Source organism: Aulonocara stuartgranti (assembly GCF_965226115.1).
Source record: "Aulonocara stuartgranti genome assembly, chromosome: 1".
In the NCBI taxonomy this organism is placed as follows: domain Eukaryota; kingdom Metazoa; phylum Chordata; class Actinopteri; order Cichliformes; family Cichlidae; genus Aulonocara; species Aulonocara stuartgranti.
The window spans coordinates 14,457,249-14,477,770 of record NC_138939.1 but is presented as its reverse complement, the minus strand read 5'-3'; the positions used below and the strand labels follow the sequence as shown (position 1 = coordinate 14,477,770).

The window sequence follows — 20,522 nt, the reverse complement described above, 5'->3', positions numbered from 1 at the left end:
TATCACCTGCCTGTGTCATGCTAAATTACCCCCTCCCCCCTGCATTGGTAATCCCATTAGGCTAGCTCAACAGGCTAATAGGGGGAAGTAATGGGCCCAGCTATATGTATCTAGGGGAACACTAATAAGCCATGACTCCACTCCTACTGTTAATTACTCCAAACTAGCCTAAACAAAGGAATCAACCCAGTTGGAGAAGATACACATACACTCCATCACACATCTAGCAACATAACCACAGACACACTAATCAACAGTGATAGTCAATGATCTGTTCAGTGACATACACCCATCTGCATAGACAGATATAACCCATAGTTACATTTTGATGAAGAGTTTTTGATAAAATATTGCACAATGATACTAATGAGAAACTAAAGTGTGTATGTGCATGTTTGTTTGAGTGTGTAATTAGTTGGTGGCCTGATGGAAGTATGTGTAATCATCTCCCATCATCACTTTCATCATCGAAGTCGTTGACTCTTTAACCCTTCTACATGCGTCTGTATGGATGGATAAGGAAAGTCAGGCTGTGTGGCTGTGTGCATGTGTATGAGTGTGTGTATGTGTGCGTGCATGGGTGCAAAGCTTAATTAGCTTGCAATTGGTATTCGCGCGTGGTGACTGCAGGGAATGAGTTAATTGCAGTCCAATTCAAACGTTGACACACTTTCAAAGTTTTTCCCCTTTCCCTGCCTCCCTGACAGAAACCAATGAGGGGCTACAGATCACATTTATTAGATGAGAGAAAGTGAGAGAGAAAATGGAAGAGACTTGGAGAGAGAGCAATACAGAAGGAAAGAAAAACACAGGTGAGAAAAGTGAGTAGGTATAAGGAGTAGAATTAAATGGGAAAAAAAATCAGGTGTTAGACAAAAATGCACAATCAGTAAATACAGATAAATACAGCAGCAAACAAAATGTATGTTGTAGTACGGCGTAATTTAAATGTTTCAATTATGCAGAGACGCTTTTGAAACACATTACCTACCTGTGGGTCAAACAAAAAGTAGGGCCGTCCATTTTTTATCTGAACAGCCAAAAACTCTTCCTGATTTCCTGGAGAGAAGCTGCAGAGTAGCAGGCCATCAGGGGCCCGAGTCTTAAAACTCAGCTCAACACCTGATACAAAGGGAGACAAGGAACAAGATGGGGGAGATGGACATTTAGTAAAAGAGAGAGACAGCCTAAAAGAGGATTTTAATTCCGAGTTACACATTATCTCAGTGTTAAAGCTGACCACAGAAAGTTCAGGTTGCCTACAGCATGTATTTTATATAAAACCCTCACTGCTTGCATCAAGATAAAGAGGGTCATTAAATTAATTAAATGCACTTGATTAACTGATCATCAGTAAGTGTGGTCATCTCTATAAAAGCAGACGTTTGGGCAATTTCCTGGTTTAAAGGCTTCAGGTGTGAGATGTTTGGCCATAATGCACATCATATACCAAATATCAAGCACGGTGGGAGTGGAGCCAGCGGAACTGAGGACTCATTGACCATGAACTGTATATTAAAGTATTTTAAAGTCATCCCAAGCACACTAATGAATCTACAATAGAATCACTGAAAAGAAAATAATCTAAATGTTGCAATGGCAGAGTCCAAAGTCCAGAACTTAAGTCAACTGAAATGCTGTCCATAGACGAATGCCCATAAATCTCTATGAACTGAGATAATGCTGTCAAGAAGAATGAGCCAAAAATTCATACAGACTACAGTTACATTGTTTTTACAGTGTTTTGTTGCCAAAAGTGGTTCTACAAACTACTGAATCAGGTGGCGTGCTTAGCTTTTTACCATATCACATACAAAAGAGTCTTGTGAAGTCTTTCTTTTTCACAGCTGTATATATACACGCACACTGTCACAAGAACCAACAGGACTCTGCAGGGATTGTTTAAACCCCAGTCTGAGATGTCATGTACTCACATAATGCTTACCATTAAGTAAAAAAGAAAGAGGAAGACTGATAAATGTACATTTCTATCAAAATAACTGTTTCCCAACAGCACTAAATCTCTAAGCTGACCTCATTTCCTGTGTAAGCCAGCCGTCTAGGATAATCTTACCACTAAGATACTTCAGGGAAAACATGAAGATTGATCTTAGAAGACACACCTGCTTCCACAGTTTTGGAAGCTTTCACTTGTAATGTCTTGCTTTTATCTCATGATACCACAGCCTTCCTTTCTTTATCCTTGTAGGATAAAGTAGTTAACAGAGAAGTCTTTAAAGTGTCAACGACTAGGGTTAAGAGAGAAAATATGATAACACAACAAACTGAAGTTTTGATAGAAATTAAACATGAAATTAAATTGATCATTTTCTGAATCCCCAAATTTTTGGCCGGTTTAGTTGCCACCTTCAAAACAGCATTTTATCAATAATTGTGTTAGGAAAAGTTTCTATTGCTTTCCTACATTTTCAAGTTATACATGTAGCATTAATCTGTCAGAAGATTGGTGGCTCAGAACTTAAAAACTCATAGGGAAATGCTAAACTGCTAAAATGTCTGAATTCTACCTTTTTCAGATAATTCTCAGTTACGCTATTTTCAATTGGAGAAGCCTAAAAAATCATATCACCTAAAATGACAATGGATTTGGGATCTGACAAAACAAATGATGAGGAATATTCAGAATTAATCCTTGCATTTTAGTAATGTGGGAAATTTGGAGGTTCTTAGGCCAGCAGAGCCTTTAAGACACACGTGCACACACACACGAAACATTCATCCAGCGTGCTGCCTTGTCATGTTACCATGGATCAGAGATTTGATCTTAATCCACTACTAGATCCACATAACCACACAAACCAAGAAGGTTTATGTGTGTGTCTGTGAGTATGTGTGTTTCTTCAGCTCTGTCTGTCTCAGTAGAGAACAGACATGTGGGAAGATCTGAGGAGACCAATGCAGTCAGTCCAGGGTTCATCAGAAGCAAGTGTTTGCAAAATAATTAGTGTGTGAATTCTCTTAAAACAGAGAGAAGTCAGACACTATACAGAAAACTCAAAATGAATACAGATTATCAGAGCTCAGATCTCAACCTTTTTACACAGTTTTGAAGTCTTTTCTTGCTTTTTGTAACCGGATCTATTGTTATGCTGTAGATGGTTGCAAGAAGCAAAAAGAAAGACTTGAGTTGTTTTTATATATCTTAAAAACACAAGTATACCACACATGACTATAGAAAAAAACAAAACAAAAATAAAGGTAGCCCGAACTAGCTGTTATGTAGAAATAACCATAGAAGGAGCCATTGAAGTCAATCTGTAGGGTTTCATGCATTAGTTGATATGGAGGTTTATGCAGATGTGGAGCTGGAGCGTGTTGGGATCACAACGTGAGGAGTTTTCCTGAAATAAATTTGAGAATGTCAAGTGCTACATCTGCCAGCACATCTCCACTTGTGGCAAAGCACTTTGGTCAGATGACAGTCGGAAACATTTACCTTCTAATTGGATTGTTTGGACTGAGGCCACATTGGAAAACTGTGTGAGCTGCATCTGACTTAATATACAAAAGTGGTTCAAATCAGAAATGAAAATATCATGTCATGTAGAATCTGAAAAACAGATGAACTATAGGAGCAGGTGGCCATGTACTGGGAGCAAGCAGCGGTGTTGGAATAGCTACATGACCAGTCTGAGCGCCAGACAAATGTGTTGGGCTGGTTCCTCTGTCCCGCATCTACTCCCCCATGTAGAGGGAAATGTCTTTCAGGATACAGCAGAAGCATGCCACTGACCTGAGGAGGAGTGGGTGCTGCTGTCTGGCAAAGCCCAGGTGGCGCTCTCAACTTGAGAACAGATTGGCCGGGGTTTAATAACCTGTTGGGGCAGTGTGTGGGCATGTGTTCACAACCTTTTGTGGTGTGTAGTGTCTGCACTGCACTCAGCGGTGACTCTGACTCTGGAGAGAAGGAGATGGCAGGGCCTCCTCATGAGGCCCCACCGGCTTCAGTGATTCACTCCACCGAAGATTTTTCACTAGAGCAGCCTTGTGATGGCACCTTACTGTACACTCAGCCTTTGACCAAGTGATAAGAACTGATGGTCACATGGTGCACCCTGACACGGCGTCGGCCTACCCACATTTTATATTGATTAAAGATAGGCTTTATTGAGTGAGTCGTGATGCTCACACAGAAGAGGAACACACTCAGCTGGCCTTCCCAAAAGTGCCTTTGCACCTTGAGTGCATTAGCATGGACCTCATTTGGCTGTTTCAGGTCATCTCCCAAGTTGGCATCCCAAAAGAGATACTGACTGACAGAGGCACTTCGTTCATGTCTCGCACACTTAAATAGCTGTATGAATTACTGGGCATTAAATCTGTTTGGACCAGCATCTACCACCCTCAGACTGACTGGCTGGTGGAGCGGGTGGATAAGACTAGAGTCAGACAATTTTCACTATGAGACAAAGTGCTTATATTACTCCCCTCTACTAGCTCAAAGTTACTTGGCAAATGGCAAGGAGGCTTTGTGATCACATGGCAGGTGGGGGATGTAGGCTATGAAGTGGTATGGTCTAACAGGGGAGGAGGCACACAAATATATCACCTCAACCTCCTCAAAGCACAGAGAGAGCTTGAAACCACTTCTCTGGTGAGTGGTAAAGGGTAAAGGAGAGAGATGAGTTGGGGCTGGAGGTGCCAAACTCCACTATTCCCACCTCCCTCCATTGTGATGACCATCTCATCTCTCATAAGCTGCCTGGACTGGTTAGACAATAATTGCTTTTTCATGACGCTGGATTTTACCAAGGGCTACTGGCAAATTCCAGTGTCTAGAGTATTTAAGGAAAAACAGCCTTCTCCATTTCATACAGTTTTTACCAGTTTCTCACACTTCCGTTCAGCTTGTTTGTAGCCCCAGCCACCTTCTAGCGCCTGATGGACCAGGTGCAGATGGCTTACTGGCCTAAGGTGGGTGATGGGGGTATGTGGCGGGGTGTGGTATCTGGCTCAGCTGTAGGGGAGGGGTGTAGCAGTTGGTTCAGGGTGTGGTGTCAGGAGAGGGTGACCCACACAGCTATTCTTCATCGCCTGGTCATGCAATCCCTATTTCAGTACGATACTGGGACCTGACGAGAGAGCGGTGTGTGCAGAGTAGAAGGACACAGCTGGAAAGCTCTACCAAAGAAAGCGTATTGTGGAACACAATGAAAATAAACAGCCTTCAACGTGCAACGCCGTGTGTGGAGGTCCATCCACATATTGATTAAGAATTTGATGATAATCATGAATTACTCTACACAGACATAAACCCAGTAAAGACTGTAGTAGTATCCAAAGAAAATTAATAAAACTTCTTCACAGTGGACGGGCATTTTGTACATCAAGCAGGCATGTGTCATTTACATTCACGACCATTACATTACCCCTCCTTAACCTACTCTCGTAAACCCTTTTTCCTTCTTCTGCTTTTAACCTCTCTCCTTCTTTATTACCTTTTCTTTCTCCTTTTCTACACATATTACCCCCTCTCAGTATTTTCTTTAACCTTGCATCTAAAACACACACACACTCACACACACATTTTTTTCAATCATGCTTTTTCCTGCATCTTGCTTGTGTACCTGTTTAACTTCTCTAATGCTGCAGTTTTGTGCATACAAAAGTGTAGACAATATACAAAAAAATGTAGACAATATAAATGTGTGTTTTACATAGTACATAGTTATTGCATATATACACCCACTCTCCACCAGTCCTATGGAGAGGAGACAGACTCAAGGGCCAAACATGCTTTCATACTATGTGTTGGTGAAAGCACAGTTAAAAAACACAGATCTAATGCCAGAAAATCCTACAGAGTGAAAGATATCAGTGTAGCGAAACTGTAATTCTTCTGATTTAGGGGCTGTTAAATGAAATAAATGAAATAATTTTTTCTTTTTTAAATTACATAAAGGGTGCTCCACCTGGAGACTCTGTTGTCCTGCTGGGAGACTTCAATGCTCACGTGGGTAACGACAGCGAGACCTGGAGGGGCGTGATTGGGAGGAACGGCCTCCCTGATCTGAACCCGAGCGGTGCTCTGTTATTGGACTTCTGTGCTAATCACAGTTTGGCCATAACGAACACCCTGTTCGAACATAAGAGTGTCCATAAGTGCACGTGGCACCAGGACGCTCTAGGCCGTAGGTCGATGATCGATTTTGTAATCGTATCAGCAGACCTGCGACCATATGTTCTGGACACTCGGGTAAAGAGAGGGGCTGAGCTGTCAACTGATCACCACATGGTGGTGAGTTGGATCAGGTGGCGGGGGAAGACGCTGGACAGACCTGGTGCACCTAAACGCGTAGTGAGGGTGTGCTGGGAACGTCTAGCAGAGGCCCCAGTCCGCGAGATCTTCAACGCACACCTCCGGCAGAGCTTCAACAGCATTCCGAGGGAGACTGGGGACATTGAGTCCGAATGGACCATGTTCAGCGTCTCCATTGCCGAAGCTGCTGCATTGAGCTGCGGCCGCAAGGTGGTTGGTGCCTGCCGTGGTGGTAATCCCCGAACCAAATGGTGGACACCAGAGGTGAAGGGAGCCACTAGGCTGAAGAAGGAGTCCTATCGGGCTTGGTTAGCCTGTGGGACTCCAGAGGCAGCCGACAGGTATCGACAGGCCAAGCGGAATGCGGCTCGGGCAGTGGCTGAAGCAAAAACTCGGGTGTGGGAGGAGTTCGGAGAGGCCATGGAAAAAGACTTTCGGACTGCCTCGAAGAGATTCTGGCAAACCGTCAGACGTCTCAGGAGGGGAAAGTGGTGTTCTACCTGCACTGTGTATAGTGCTGGCGGAGCGCTGCTGACGTCGACTGAGAAAATTGTCAGGCGGTGGAAGGAATACTTCGAGGACCTCCTTAATCCCACTGACACGTCTTCCGAGGAGGAAGCAGAGTCTGGGGATGAGGGGAATGACCCGCCAATTTCCGGGGGCGAGGTCACTGAGGCAGTTAAACAACTCCTTGGTGGCAGAGCCCCTGGTGTTGATGAGGTCCGCCCCGAGTTCCTGAAGGCTCTGGACGTTGTAGGGCTGTCCTGGTTGACATGCCTCTGCAATGTTGCGTGGAGATCAGGGGCAGTACCTGTGGACTGGCAGACCGGGGTGGTGGTCCCCATCTTTAAGAAAGGGGACCGGAGGGTGTGTTCCAACTACAGGGGGATCACACTCCTCAGCCTCCCTGGGAAAGTCTATGCCAGGGTGCTGGAAAGGAGAGTTCGTCCGTTAGTCGAACCTCGGATACAGGAGGAACAATGCGGTTTTCGTCCTGGTCGCGGAACACTGGACCAGCTCTTTATCCTCTCCAGGATACTTGAGGGTGCATGGGAGTTTGCCCAACCAGTCTACATGTGTTTTGTGGACTTGGAGAAGGCATTCGACCGTGTCCCTCGGGGTGTCCTGTGGGAGGTGTTGCGGGAATATGGGGTGTCTGGCCCATTGCTACGGGCCATTCGATCCCTATACAACCGTTGCAAGAGCTTGGTTCGCATTGCCGGCAATAAGTCGGACTCGTTCCCGGTGGGTGATGGGCTCCGCCAGGGCTGCCCTTTGTCTCCGGTTCTGTTCATAATTTTTATGGACAGGATTTCTAGGCGCAGCCAAGTGGCGGAGGGCTTTCGCTTTGGTGGCCTCAGAATCTCATCTCTGATTTTTGCGGATGATGTGGTTCTGTTGGCTTCATCGGGTGAGGGCCTCCAGCTCGCACTGGAACGGTTCGCAGCTGAGTGTGAAGCAGCGGGAATGAGGATCAGCACCTCCAAATCTGAGGCCATGGTTCTCAGCCGGAAAAGGGTGGAGTGCCCACTCCGGGTCGGGGATGAGTTCCTGCCCCAAGTGGAGGAGTTCAAGTATCTCGGGGTCTTGTTCGCGAGTGATGGGAGAAGGGAGCCGGAGATCGACAGACGGATTGGGGCTGCAGCTGCAGTAATGCGGACGCTGCACCGGTCCGTCGTGGTGAAGAGGGAGCTGAGTGTAAAAGCGAAGCTCTCAATTTACCGGTCGATCTACGTCCCTACCCTCACCTATGGCCACGAGCTGTGGGTAGTGACCAAAGGAAGGAGATCGCGGATACAAGCGGCAGAAATGAGCTTCCTCCGAAGGGTGGCTGGCCTCTCCCTTAGAGATAGGGTGAGAAGTTCGGCCATCCGGGAGGGGCTCAGAGTAGAGCAGCTGCTGCTCCACATCGAAAGGAGCCAGCTGAGGTGGTTCGGGCATCTGACAAGGATGCCCCCTGGGCGCCTCCTGGGTGAGGTGTTCCAGGCATGTCCCACCGGGAGGAGGCCCCGGGGCAGACCCAGGACACGCTGGAGAGATTATATCTCTCGGCTGGCCTGGGAACGCCTTGGTATTCCCCCGGATAAGCTGGAGGAGGTGGCTGGGGAGAGGGAGGTCTGGGCCTCTTTGCTTAGGCTGCTGCCCCCGCGACCCGGCCCCGGACAAAGCGGATGAGGATGGATGGATGGATGGATAAATTACATAAAAAAAATCTGATAATTCATATAGTGTGTCAATAAATTCCTGAAGCCATACATGGAAGTAAACGTGTAAGGAAAATTAAGGGTATGTACAGATTTTGTACACAGTTTTTGTGTGAGTCTGCATTTTTGTGATAGTCAAAGTGTTATCCAAGCATGCTCAAATGTAAAGCATCTGTGACACTGCTCATGCTCAGCAATACTTCCTTCAGATTTCCCCACAGGACTTGTGCTACTTCACACTGACAACCACTTTGGAGCCATCAACAGACAAACCTGAGCACACACCATGACAGGTGATTTTGTTACGCATACAGCACAATGACACACACAGAGAGACACACACTTATAGACAAAGCGGCACATATACACACAAGCGCTTTCACTGTGCGATCGAACAAACACAATACCCCAGCAAGCACTTACAGAGAATGCATAATAAAGCCACACACGGTCAAACACATGCACAGAAAAATTGTTGCTGTTTATGTTTTACAATAGTATACACAAAATTTTTAAGGCAACGACTTCAGTTAATGAAATGTTAAGACGACTAATATACTCCAACATGAATTACTTAATATTTCTAATGTGCTTTTTTCCCCCGAAAAGTAATTATTTTTACGTTTTTACGTTATGTGAATACTTATTGTTTTGGTCCAGTCCTGTTATATAACACATTTCAAGTTTAGAAGTTTAGGTACTACAGAAAGGGGATCTTTGTTATGAAGCATTTATTGTCAAAACTGTTTTCCGGAGAGGGCAGTGGGGGATAAGAACCCCCTCTCTAGTTGTCTTTTCTCAAAGCAAAAAACAGCACTTGAAAGGTTCTCCCCACTGTGTGCTCAGTGGGTTTCTGACTATAAATTTCCTTTTCACTGGAAGCATAAAAATCCAAATTTATTAAACCAGAGAAAGGTGTTGGACCCTACTAGTGGACCATAAACACAGTATGTTCATTCCACTCTGCAATGCAAAAATGAGTGCAAACACACTGACAACTTGGTTTTTCTCTAAGACCAGGTAAAGAGCCAGTCATAAAGTTTGCCCGAAGGAAGAAACACACTCTCAAAAGGCTCCCTCACCGTTTTCTACAACATGCTGAATACGAGAACTAAAATGCTGCTTTGATCAAAAAACACAGCAGTTTTTTCACGAGTGAAACAAGAAACATTTTGTGAACTATAAGCACATACAACCAGCCACATTTACACAATCAACTTGATGTTAAGTAATAAAAGTTATAGTTCGGTTTTTTAAACCGACTCTTAAATCAATTAAAACTAAAGGAGCATTTCAAAATGAATTATTAATTCTAAACAGTGCACTGTGTTGTACTCTCGTTACCTAATCAAACGAGAAGATTCATGTTATATTCCACAATATGAAACATTAACACTTAGTTATGTTGAGCCATTTACAGTTTTAAGTAGTTTTATTTATTAGGTAGTATTCTTTCATGTGCATTGTTTCTCCTCTCTGTCTCAGTAAACAGTGGAGGTTGTGTGTAATCATCTACACAACATAACCTGAATAACTCCAGTCATGTTAGCTCTCTGCTGGCATTAATCAGAGCCTGGCGTATTAATGAGAGCGCGGCAGCTAGCTAATTACACCCATAGATTCTGCAGCAGCCCATTAAATATACAAATGACAGAATTAAAGAGCCCAGCCTCTTCTGATTAATCTTTAAATGGGGAAAAACTAATGATGTCTGTGCAAACTTTCCCTTCACACATTTCTCCCCCTCTCCTTCTCAACGTCAGTGCCTGGCAATCAATCATATTAATTAGGGAAAAATAATTTGTATCATTTAACATTTCCCTCTTTCCTGCTTAGTTGTTGCAGTAGCAGCTATTGCAACAATGTGCTGTTTAAGATGTGTCTGGATATTGTCCAAGTCTATTTGTTCCTGCATTCATTTTTTAATTTTTTTTCCCCTAACATATTTGTGTGATGTTTCATCTCTCTTCATTTAATGTGGGTTAAAGAAATGCATCTGGATTAGCAAAAATATAAGCAGAACGTCATCTGCATTTCAAACAGCCCATTTCAGGCCCAATGAAGAATTACTAAAGTGAGGAGAGAGGACTGTGTAATCTATTTTGACCCATTTCAATTTAAATACATTATTTTATAAATAATAACATATGCCTGTCTTAACTGAGAGCCAATGTCCTTAATTCAAATATAAGCATGGACAGCAGAAAGTCAGGAGAGTTCTAGACACAGAAACATAATAAATAAGATGAATGAAGTAACATGGATTTCTTGAAACAAGCACTTACGAGGTTATTCATATTGTAGCATGACTGCATATAGTTATAATCTTGTTTTATCTAAAGTAAGATTCAGTGAGGAAAATATTGACTTAATGCTTCTTATTAAGCTTTAAGAAGCATCTTTAAACACACGCGACCAGACTTCATTTATGGAAACATGCACTCCTATCACAGTAATTGCACATGGAAAAGAACCTATTTGGCAAAAATATATCTTTATATTTTTTAATAAAGTGGCCATAAGGTAACAGGTGAAAGGGCAAATACATGCTAGATAACCTCAACCTTAACTAAGATTTAACATGTAGAATATTGACCCTGCTCAATGATGTGCCCTTAGTTTGCATGTAGGATATAAAAGCTTGAGGAACCTCAATAAATATTAATATTCCTAAGATGATGTATGACGCTGACAGAGAAAAATGATGATTTGTTGTTTCATATAGAAGGCACATCACGATCTTCTGAGGCATCAATGCTGCTAGGCCAAAACAAAAAGTTCCCTTTAGATGTAAAAGGACGTCAATTCTAAGGAACACTTTATAAAATCTTTGTGACATGCGTCGTGGGGTATGGCGCAGTCCACCTGAACAGATAAATATTGTGCAAACATTCAGCACATAGAAAAATGTTACATTTGTCATTGCTTGAGTTGCAAGGTTTCTACAAGACAAAACGATTGACGAGTCTCCCCTTTTTGATCAATTGACTCTCGAGGGGGCATTACACTGCATTACATTCATAATCTAATTTGGCTTTGATTTGTTCGCTGTTCCGTGCGCTTCGATGGGAATAATTGTCTGTAGATGATGCTATTAGTATTGATGGTTGTAAAAGGGCGATGGTTTGAGGACTGCCGACACATTGATGGTCCAGAATAGATCCGGTCTGAAAGTGATTGTCTGATCCATTACCCTTTATGAAGGAGGAGAGCAGAGGAGATGAGAAGTGCCCCTCAATAACAAAAAGTCATCATCTATTTGCTGGCAGCATTTAGAGAGATCTATTTACCTTTGTACTGGAGAAGCAATGATGAGAGCAAAAATTTGAATTCCTTGCTTTGGGATAAAAATACACGACTCAGTAAGTAAAATTAAGAAGCAACAAAACAATATAGGAGACAGGTTGGTCGGGTTTTTCTGACCGCGCACTCGCTCAGTATTTTAAGAATTCAATTGCCTTTCATGAAAAACATGAAATAAAGCAGTATTAATATTAATAACCAATTGTTTGCAAAAATAAAACACAGTACACAAAATGACATGTTAAGGAAGTAAATTAAAGCAGCAGAAGTCAAAAAGGAGACCAGAGATATACTTAAAATATCCTGTCTGAACTGTGAGCTTTATAAATTATATTTAATAAATATTGTTTTACTTACACTGTGTTCAGCCACATCTATGTTAACACCGGCATTAGTCATAACATTTAGAGACTACTCATCCTTTTAGTATATGCATGGAAAGAACAAGCAATTACAAAATCAAAAAAATATATATATATATACTAAAATAGCTTATAATATTTGAATTTTTACAAATGTGTACAGCCTAAACAGAACATCCTTCTCACAGTAGTCTAATCAACCATTATAAGAAATTAAATGTTGTGGGAAATGTGAATTTCATGTTAAATGATTGCCGAATTTGTTGATCAATCACAATAATTAAGCTTACTTCTAGGATTGAGTTACTACTTATTTAGTATTGAAGTGAAGGCAAAAGCAACACCAGCCTGCTCTCTGAGTGTTTCATATGATATGTCTCCATAACAAAGTCTATTAAAACTTCAGATTCAGAACATGAACATGGAAGATGTGGAGTACATGGATGCCTACTTTATGGACTGCAAACATACTGTACTTTGGTATTTTAGATCAAGCAAAATTGGATTATAGAGGGAATCACATTTGAAAACTTTAATCTACTCAAAGCCAGAAATATGTCATACATTTAGGAAAAACTGCTTGGCCACAGATTTTTTTTTCTTTACTTTTTATGACACAGTATTAAAATATCTTGGAAAGGTATTCTCTTAACACCAAAATACATTACTGGTGACAAAAGGTTTGTGTGGGACAGTGAAGTAATCTCAAGTGGCATCATAGAGCTTTGCTTGCTCAAATCCCACTGATTAGTATCAGCAGTCATTAATTATGAGCGTCAGACTGGGTGATGTTCTCAGATGAAGCAGAACATGTTTGGCTGTGCAGCTCAGCCCTCTAATGATGCTGGTAAACAGAAAGATAATTGTCCTTTAAGATGACTGGGGAAGTCATTCTAAAGGAATGTCACTTGAACACTGAGAAGAAGAGACAGTGCAGTCACTGTACACTAAAAAACACAGGGACGTATGTACACACCCTGTCACATACTCCCATGCACAGTACACAGAAATGCACATATACATACCGTCTATTTACTAATAGACAGACACCTGCACTCATCTAAACATAATTTCTTACCTGTAAAATCGGTGTTGCTGGGAAGGATGTCACTGGGGAACTGATAGTAACTGTTTCCAGAAAATCTTGTTCCTCTGACAACTGGATCTTGCGGGTCAGAGAGAGAGACATCTGACCTTTCCACCTCAAAAAACCAAAATATGATAATGTATAAATATCTGGTATCTAGCATAGTGGTAGTACTCAAATTATAACTGCAGTCATAAATTGTAGTTAATTATGTTTAGTATAAAATCACATACTAAAATTTTCCAAAAATAATAAACTGAGCAGATTTTTTTTGTTTTTAGATGACCATGTGTATATCAAATCCATTAAAACACTTAGGGCCATGTGGGCTTGCACTCTCTCAACATGGCACAGATCCTCTTTCTTACTACTTCCCATGAATCTCAGTATCAGAAATATTATTCCTCTATTTTAGACATAACCTGTGTGGCAGAGAATAAACAGTGGAATCATAGGCAGGAAGTTCTCATGATTTCTACGTACACACAGTGTGAATGATGAGATGACAAACAAAGACACACACTGGGGTTATTTCTCACTTCCAGCATGAAAAGAAAGTAATGTAGTCTGTGCCAGTGAGAAAACACAGAATCTTAGCTAACTTTGTTCAAGTATGGAATGATTTAGACTTTAAAACACTGACATGCTGGTAGCATTAGCTTTAGCCCCTGGGAACCACACACATGAGTGCCAACTTTTCAACTTAATTTAGGCCATATCTACAGTCATGCTTGTGGCTAGCATGGGTCTAGGCAAGGCAATAGATGAAAACAGTTATTTATTACTGTGAATTTCTGTTTAGCTGCAAACAAAGACAGACACCCTTGATGACCTCATAGTATCATATAACCTGCAGGCGTACTTGTGGTTCCTGGAGTATGTAAAAGTAGAATAGGAGTGAGAGCCTTCAGGCTTTAGGTCCCCTTTCTGTGGAACCAGCTTCCAGTTTGGATTCGAGAGACTGAAACCCTCTCTATTTTTAAGATTAGGCTTAAAACTTTCCTTTTTGATAAAGCATGTAGTTAGGGTTGGATCATGTGTCTAGGTTGCTGTGGGATTCCCATGATGCACTGAGTCCTTCTTCTTCTTGAGTGTGTTTATAAACCTCTCTGCATTTAATTATTAGTTATTGTTAATCTCTGTCTCTCTTCGACAGCATATTTTTTGTCCTGTCTTTATCCAATCACCCCCAACCGGTCGTGGCAGATGGCCGCCCCTCCCTGAGCCTGGTTCTGCCAGAGGTGTCTTCTTGTTAAAAGGGAGTTTTTCCTTCCCACTGTCGCCAAAGTGCTTGCTTATAGGGGGTCATATGATTGTTGGGATTTTCTCTGTTTTCTTTGTATTATTGTGGGGTCTTTACTATACAATATAAAGAACCTTGACACTACTGTTGTTGTGATTTTTGCGTTGTATAAATAAAATTGAATTGAATTGAGTGTAGGGCAGTGCTCTTACCTGATATAGAGGGTATGGTCCATTAAGTTGGGCAGGGGGGTCCCACTCTATCTGAATGGTAGTTTCATTTTCTGGATATAATCGAGGTGAAGACAATCCTGAAGGTGCTGAGAAGCAGAAAGTAAAGAAACGGAAAGGATGAACAGAAAGTGAATGTTAAATCAATGAAATATGAAGCCATTGTATTGTAAATGATGAAACTTTTCAAAAAAATTTGAAAAAGGTGTGTGCTTATTTTTTATTTGGTAGGACCTCTTCTTTGAACATTTTCCAAGTGTTTAATAATGAAGAAGACAATTGGTGTGGTTTTGAAAGCGAAATGGTTTCCCACTCTTGCTTGATATAGAATTTCAGTTGCTCAACAGTCATGTTCAGGGCATCTTCTGTCAAGTTTTTTATTTGCAAATTAAACTAAATGTTCTCAACGGGTGGCAGGTTTAGACTGAAGGCAGGCCAGTTCAGTATCAGTGCTCTTTTACTACAGAGCTGTGGTGTTGTAATACATTGTTTCTCTGCAAAAAAATGTCTATGTAAAAAACATTCATACACATTAAGAATAAATACATCTTGTGTGATTGGGCTTTCCTTCAGTAGAAGCTTATTTCTTTCAGGCTACACAAAAGTCCCATTTTCATTTAATAGAAGATCAATTTAATTTCCTTCGCTCACTCAAGGTGTTAAATTAAATGTCTCTTTGAAACATACTGTAAGGTACTGGAGAAGCAGTTTTAATACATAACATAAATAAATCTACCAGAGACTAGCTGATATAGGGAGGACAGATTTATAGGAATGGAGGAAAAGCATAGCAAGTGATAGACCGGTGTAGAGATGGGAAAGGTGTGTGTGTGTGTGTGTGTGTGTGTGCATTAAGTGTCCTTTCATTGTAGTGTTTCTCTTTAGATGTGTGGGTGTGTTTCAGTAATTGTCTAAATGGTTCGTGGTAGGAGTAAATTAGCTTTCAGTGACAACCATGCGGATTATCTTTAGTGTGACTTCTAACAGAGCCCTTAAAAGCAAAGTGGACAGCTTGTTTGGCGCCTCATCTTGGCACATCAAACCATAAATTACTGCCAATCGATAGCTTACCAGTCTATTGATATTGAGCTAGTGTGACATTTAGAACACTGTCAGTGGCACACACATATACAACATGGCCCTTGCTTTACACTGTGGTGTACTATTAATTAATTAATACATTTTTTTATGTATGCCATGTTGGTAAATAAATTTTCCTTCTTGATATGAGTGGGTAGAATAGTGATGCAGGGGTTTGAATCTGCCTGCCTTTCTGCGCAGAGCTTCCATGTTCTTCCTGTGGCTCTGGTAATTCCTGCCACAATCAAAAGGCATGCTTATTATTCTAAGTGTGAATTGTTGGTCTGTCTTATATCTTATCAAAAAGTGGCAACTGTCAATTTTTTAGCCCACCTCCAACTAAGGAGGACCAACTTTATGTTAATAAAAAGATTTGTACATTAGCAGCAAAACAGCACAACATCAATATGAAAGTAAGTTTAATGATCCTCTGGAATCATCAAGGCATTTTCACCCAGAGGACTGCCACTCACTGGATATTCTCTCTCTTTCTGACCATTCTCTGTGAATCCAAGAAGTTATTTTGCATAAAAATCACAGTAAATTAGCAGTACTCAGAAAAGCCCTTCTGACATCAAAAACCATGCAATGTTCAAAGCCACTTAAGTCACCTTTATACCCATTAACCCTTCTCTATAAATTCAAATTCAAATTAAAATTTTTATTTGTCACGTACACAGTCATACACAGTACGATATGTAGTGAAATGCTTGGACAACTGCTCGTGACCTAAAGAAAACAAAAAAGGAAAAGGCTATGAATAAGAAAGGAAATAAATATGAAAAATTAAAAAGGGTAAATTTAACTAGGAAGGAATAAAATATAAATTAAGGTTAAAAATGAAATAACTGTACAACACAAATTAGAATGAAGGGTAAATTTAACTGGGAAGAATAAGATAAAGATAAATATATAAATTAAAGTTGAAAATAAAATAACTGTACAACAAAATACACAATACACAATATAGAACTATATAAGAATGTATGAAGAAATCTAAATATAAATAAATATATACACAATAACAGCAGCTGTACAAGTATTAACCGGAAATGAAGAATATAGTGACCAGTGGTGTGCAAAACCAAAGTCCAGAAAGTCCAGTGTGTGTGTAAGAACCATATGTGTGGGTCAGTACTGTGTGGTGGTGTGATTGAGAGACCGTATCGCCTGCGGGAAGAAGCTCCTCCTCAGTCTCTCTGTGTTGGTCTTCAGGGAGCGGAATCGCTTTCCTGACCTCAACAGAGAGAACAGTCTGTTGTTGGGATGGCTGAGGTCCTTCACGATCTTCCTGGCCTTGGTCCAGCACCGCCTGCTGTAGATTGAGTGCAGGTCAGGGAGCTCGGAGCGGATGGTGCGCTCAGCTGACCGCACAACCCTCTGTAGAGCTCGTCTGTCCTGCATGGTGCTGTTCCCGAACCAGGTTAAGATGTTTCCCGCCAGGATGCTCTCTATGGTGCACGAGTAAAAGTTCCTGAGCACCTTGGAGGGCAGTTGGAAGTCTCTCAAGCGTCTGAGGTGGTAGAGACGCTGTCGGGCCTTTTTCACCACGGTGTTGATGTGACAGGACCATGACAGGTCCTGCGTGATGTGAACTCCGAGGTATTTGAAGCTGTCCACTCTCTCCACTGGGCACTCGTTGATGACGGGGGTCTGGTAGTTCCTCTCCTGCTTAGTGCTGAAGTCCACTATCAGCTCCTTTGTCTTACTGACGTTTAGAAGGAGGTTGTTCCTCTGGCACCAGTTCTCCAGATTCCTAATCTCCTTCAGGTAGGCCGTCTCGTTGTTATCAGAGATCAGGCCCACCACGACGGTGTCGTCAGCAAACTTGATGATGGTGGTGGAGCTGGTAGTGGCCACACAGTCATATGTGTACAAAGAGTACAGCAGGGGGCTCAGAACACACCCCTGGGGGGCTCCAGTGCTGAGAGTGGTGGAGGCTGAGACATGTCCGCCCATCCTTACTGCCTGTGGTCTGCCAGTTAGGAAGTTGGAGATCCACTGACACATAGATGAGCTGAGTCCCAGATGCTCCAGCTTGGTGGTGAGTGTGGAGGGAATTATGGTGTTAAATGCAGAGCTGTAGTCTATGAAGAGCATTTTAACATAATTCCCCCTTCTAGTGTCCAAGTGAGTGAGTGATGTGTGGAGGAGATGAGAGATGGCATCGTCTGTGGAACGATTTGGACGGTAAGCGAACTGTAGTGGGTCCAGTGTGTCTGGTAGTGAAGAATGAAGTCTCTGACCAGGCGTTCAAAGCACTTCATCACTACTGAGGTGAGGGCTACAGGGCGATAGTCATTGAGAGAAGCAGGGTGGGGTTTCTTCGGGACAGGAACAATGATGGACTCTTTGAAGCATGTGGGGATCACCGACTGAGATAGAGAGATGTTGAATATCTCAGTGAACACAGGAGCTAGCTGGTATGCGCAGTCTCTTAGGATACGACCTGGGATGCCGTCTGGTCCTGCTGCTTTCCTGGTGTTCACTCTCTTGAAGGCTCTCCTTACTTCATGCTCGGAGATGACGAGCACGTTTCCGGTGCTGGCAGTATCTTCCTGTCTGCAGCCGTTAGTGCCGCTAACACTAGCATTGTTGGAGACCTTAGCTGCAGCCTCGAAGCGAGCATAGAAAGTGTTCAGCTCGTCTGCCAGAGTCACGGCCGCGTTCGTCATACCGGTTGTTGGTGCTTTATAGTCCGTTATTGTCCTTAGTCCCCGCCACAGGCTCCTAGAGTCACTCTGTTGGAGTTGTGACTCTAGTTTCCTCCCGTAGCGCTGCTTCGCCTCTTTCACCGCCCTCCGCGCGTTATATGACGCGGCTTTGTACGGGTCCATGTCCCCCGTCATGAGTCCCGTGTTGTAGGCAGCGGTGCGGGATCTCAGAGCGTTGCGGATGGTTTTATCCACCCACGGCTTCTGGTTGGGAAACGTTGTGATAGTCTTTGTCTCCACGGTATCATCCGCTAGTTTCCCGATGAATCCCACAACCGCTTCCGTAAACACGTTGACGTCATCGTCGGAGCTGTTTCTGAACATGCCCCAGTCTGCGTCATCGAGTGCGTCCTGTAACGCGGCCACCGATTGATCCGTCCAGCGCGCGACCTTCCTCTGAACCGGAACTTCCTGTTTTAGCCTTTGTTTGTATTTTGGCATGAGGAAGATGGCGGCGTGATCAGATTTGCCAAACGGGGGGCGGGATTGTGCCTTGTAGCCGTCCTTGACCGTAGTGTAGCAGTGGTCCAGTGTCCTTTCACCCCTGGTGGGGCAGGTGATGTGTTGATAAAAGTTCGGCGCTGCGCGTTTGAGGTTGGCGCTATTAAAGTCCCCCGTCACAATAAGCGCAGCGTCCCGGTGTTGTGTCTGGTGCTGTGTGAGTGCCTCATGCAGCTCGCATAAGGCGGTGACCGTGTCCGCTTGTGGTGGAATATAAACGGCACTTACAATGACCGATGTAAATTCCCGAGGTAGATAAAAAGGACAACACATGATGGACAGTAGTTCCAGATTTGGTGTGCAGGAGCTTGTGAGAGGAACCAAGTTCGCACTGTTGCACCAGTTGTTGTTCACCATTAAACACACGCCGCCTCCCCTTGACTTCCCCGAGTCCCGTGTCCTGTCCATGCGGTGAACCGAGAAGAACTCGGCCGGCTGGATGGCGTGGTCCGGCACCGCTGGGTTCAGCCATGTCTCGGTGAAGCAGAGGAGATTGCAGTCCCGAATGTCTCTCTGGAACTTTATCCTGGCCCTGAGGTCGTCAAGCTTGTTCTCCAGTGACTGGACGTTGGCGAGCAGGATGCTAGGCAGAGGTGTGCGGTGTGCACGAGCTCTCAGCCTGTTCCTGACGCCGGCTCGCTTCCCTCTAGGCCGCCGCCGCTTCCCTTTGTTCTCCCTCGAGATCTCACTCGGCCAGCTCGGATCCGGAGTTAAAAACTTCGAATTGTGAGTACATTGTATACCAATAGAAACAAGAGTGTCACTGTCATACCTAATGTACCCAATGGTGATGATTTTGCCGATTTAGAAACGCTGAAAACTAACTTAAAAAACAAAGACAAAGAAAAAGTGGTCGGAGCAGTCGTGACGGCAGCCGACCTCACCGGCGCCATCTTATACATGTCCAAACCATCTCAACCTTGCTTCTCCTACATTGTCTATACTCATTTCTAGCCTTGTCCGTTTTGTTCACTCCCAATGAAAATTTTTGCATCTTCAACTTTGCCACCTCCAGTTTGGCTTCTTGTCTTTTTTTGTGTCACTATCTCCAAACTACACATTATAACAGGTCTCACAACTTATAAACCCTTTACCCTTGCTGCTATCCCGTCAAAATTCACACAGTATTCAAAAATCTAGTTAAAAAGTCCACTGCCCTCCCTCTTAGACGTTTCCATTTCCTCTTCTCTTGTTTTTCTTTCAGTGTCCAGCTTCACATACAACCCACTGTAAGCCTTTGTCACCTCCTGCTACTTTCTTCATCCCCTTGACTATCCCACTGTTTATTTGCTAACCTCTTCATTTGAATAAGTTCTTGTACTTCCTCATTCCACTGCCAAATCTCATTGTCTTCTGTTTCCTTTCTGTCCATTTGACAGAATGTGTATTCTCGGAAAAGTGGTTGCAGGAGGTGAGCTGGCATTTGTTTGAAGCCAGCTCACCTCCTGCAACCACTTTTCCGAGAATACGTGCTTCCTTTGCGGTTCGGACTCCTTCTGACATTTCTTTGGAGGTGGA

At 43.0% G+C, this 20,522-nt stretch overlaps 1 protein-coding gene across 5 annotated transcripts in view; it reads right to left on the bottom strand.

Annotated features, from left to right (window-relative positions):
• ush2a (Usher syndrome 2A (autosomal recessive, mild)) overlaps positions 1-20,522 on the bottom strand; it is a 223,245-nt gene that overhangs the window by 124,707 nt on the left and 78,016 nt on the right. For all 5 annotated transcript variants that reach the window (XM_082534720.1, XM_082534721.1, XM_082534722.1 and 2 more), the window contains 3 exons: positions 14,692-14,798; positions 13,228-13,351; positions 992-1,122 (listed from right to left, as the gene is read on the bottom strand). In XM_082534720.1, the coding sequence (XP_082390846.1) occupies positions 992-1,122; positions 13,228-13,351; positions 14,692-14,798 (362 nt within the window). The remainder of the gene's footprint in view (positions 1-991; positions 1,123-13,227; positions 13,352-14,691; positions 14,799-20,522) is intronic.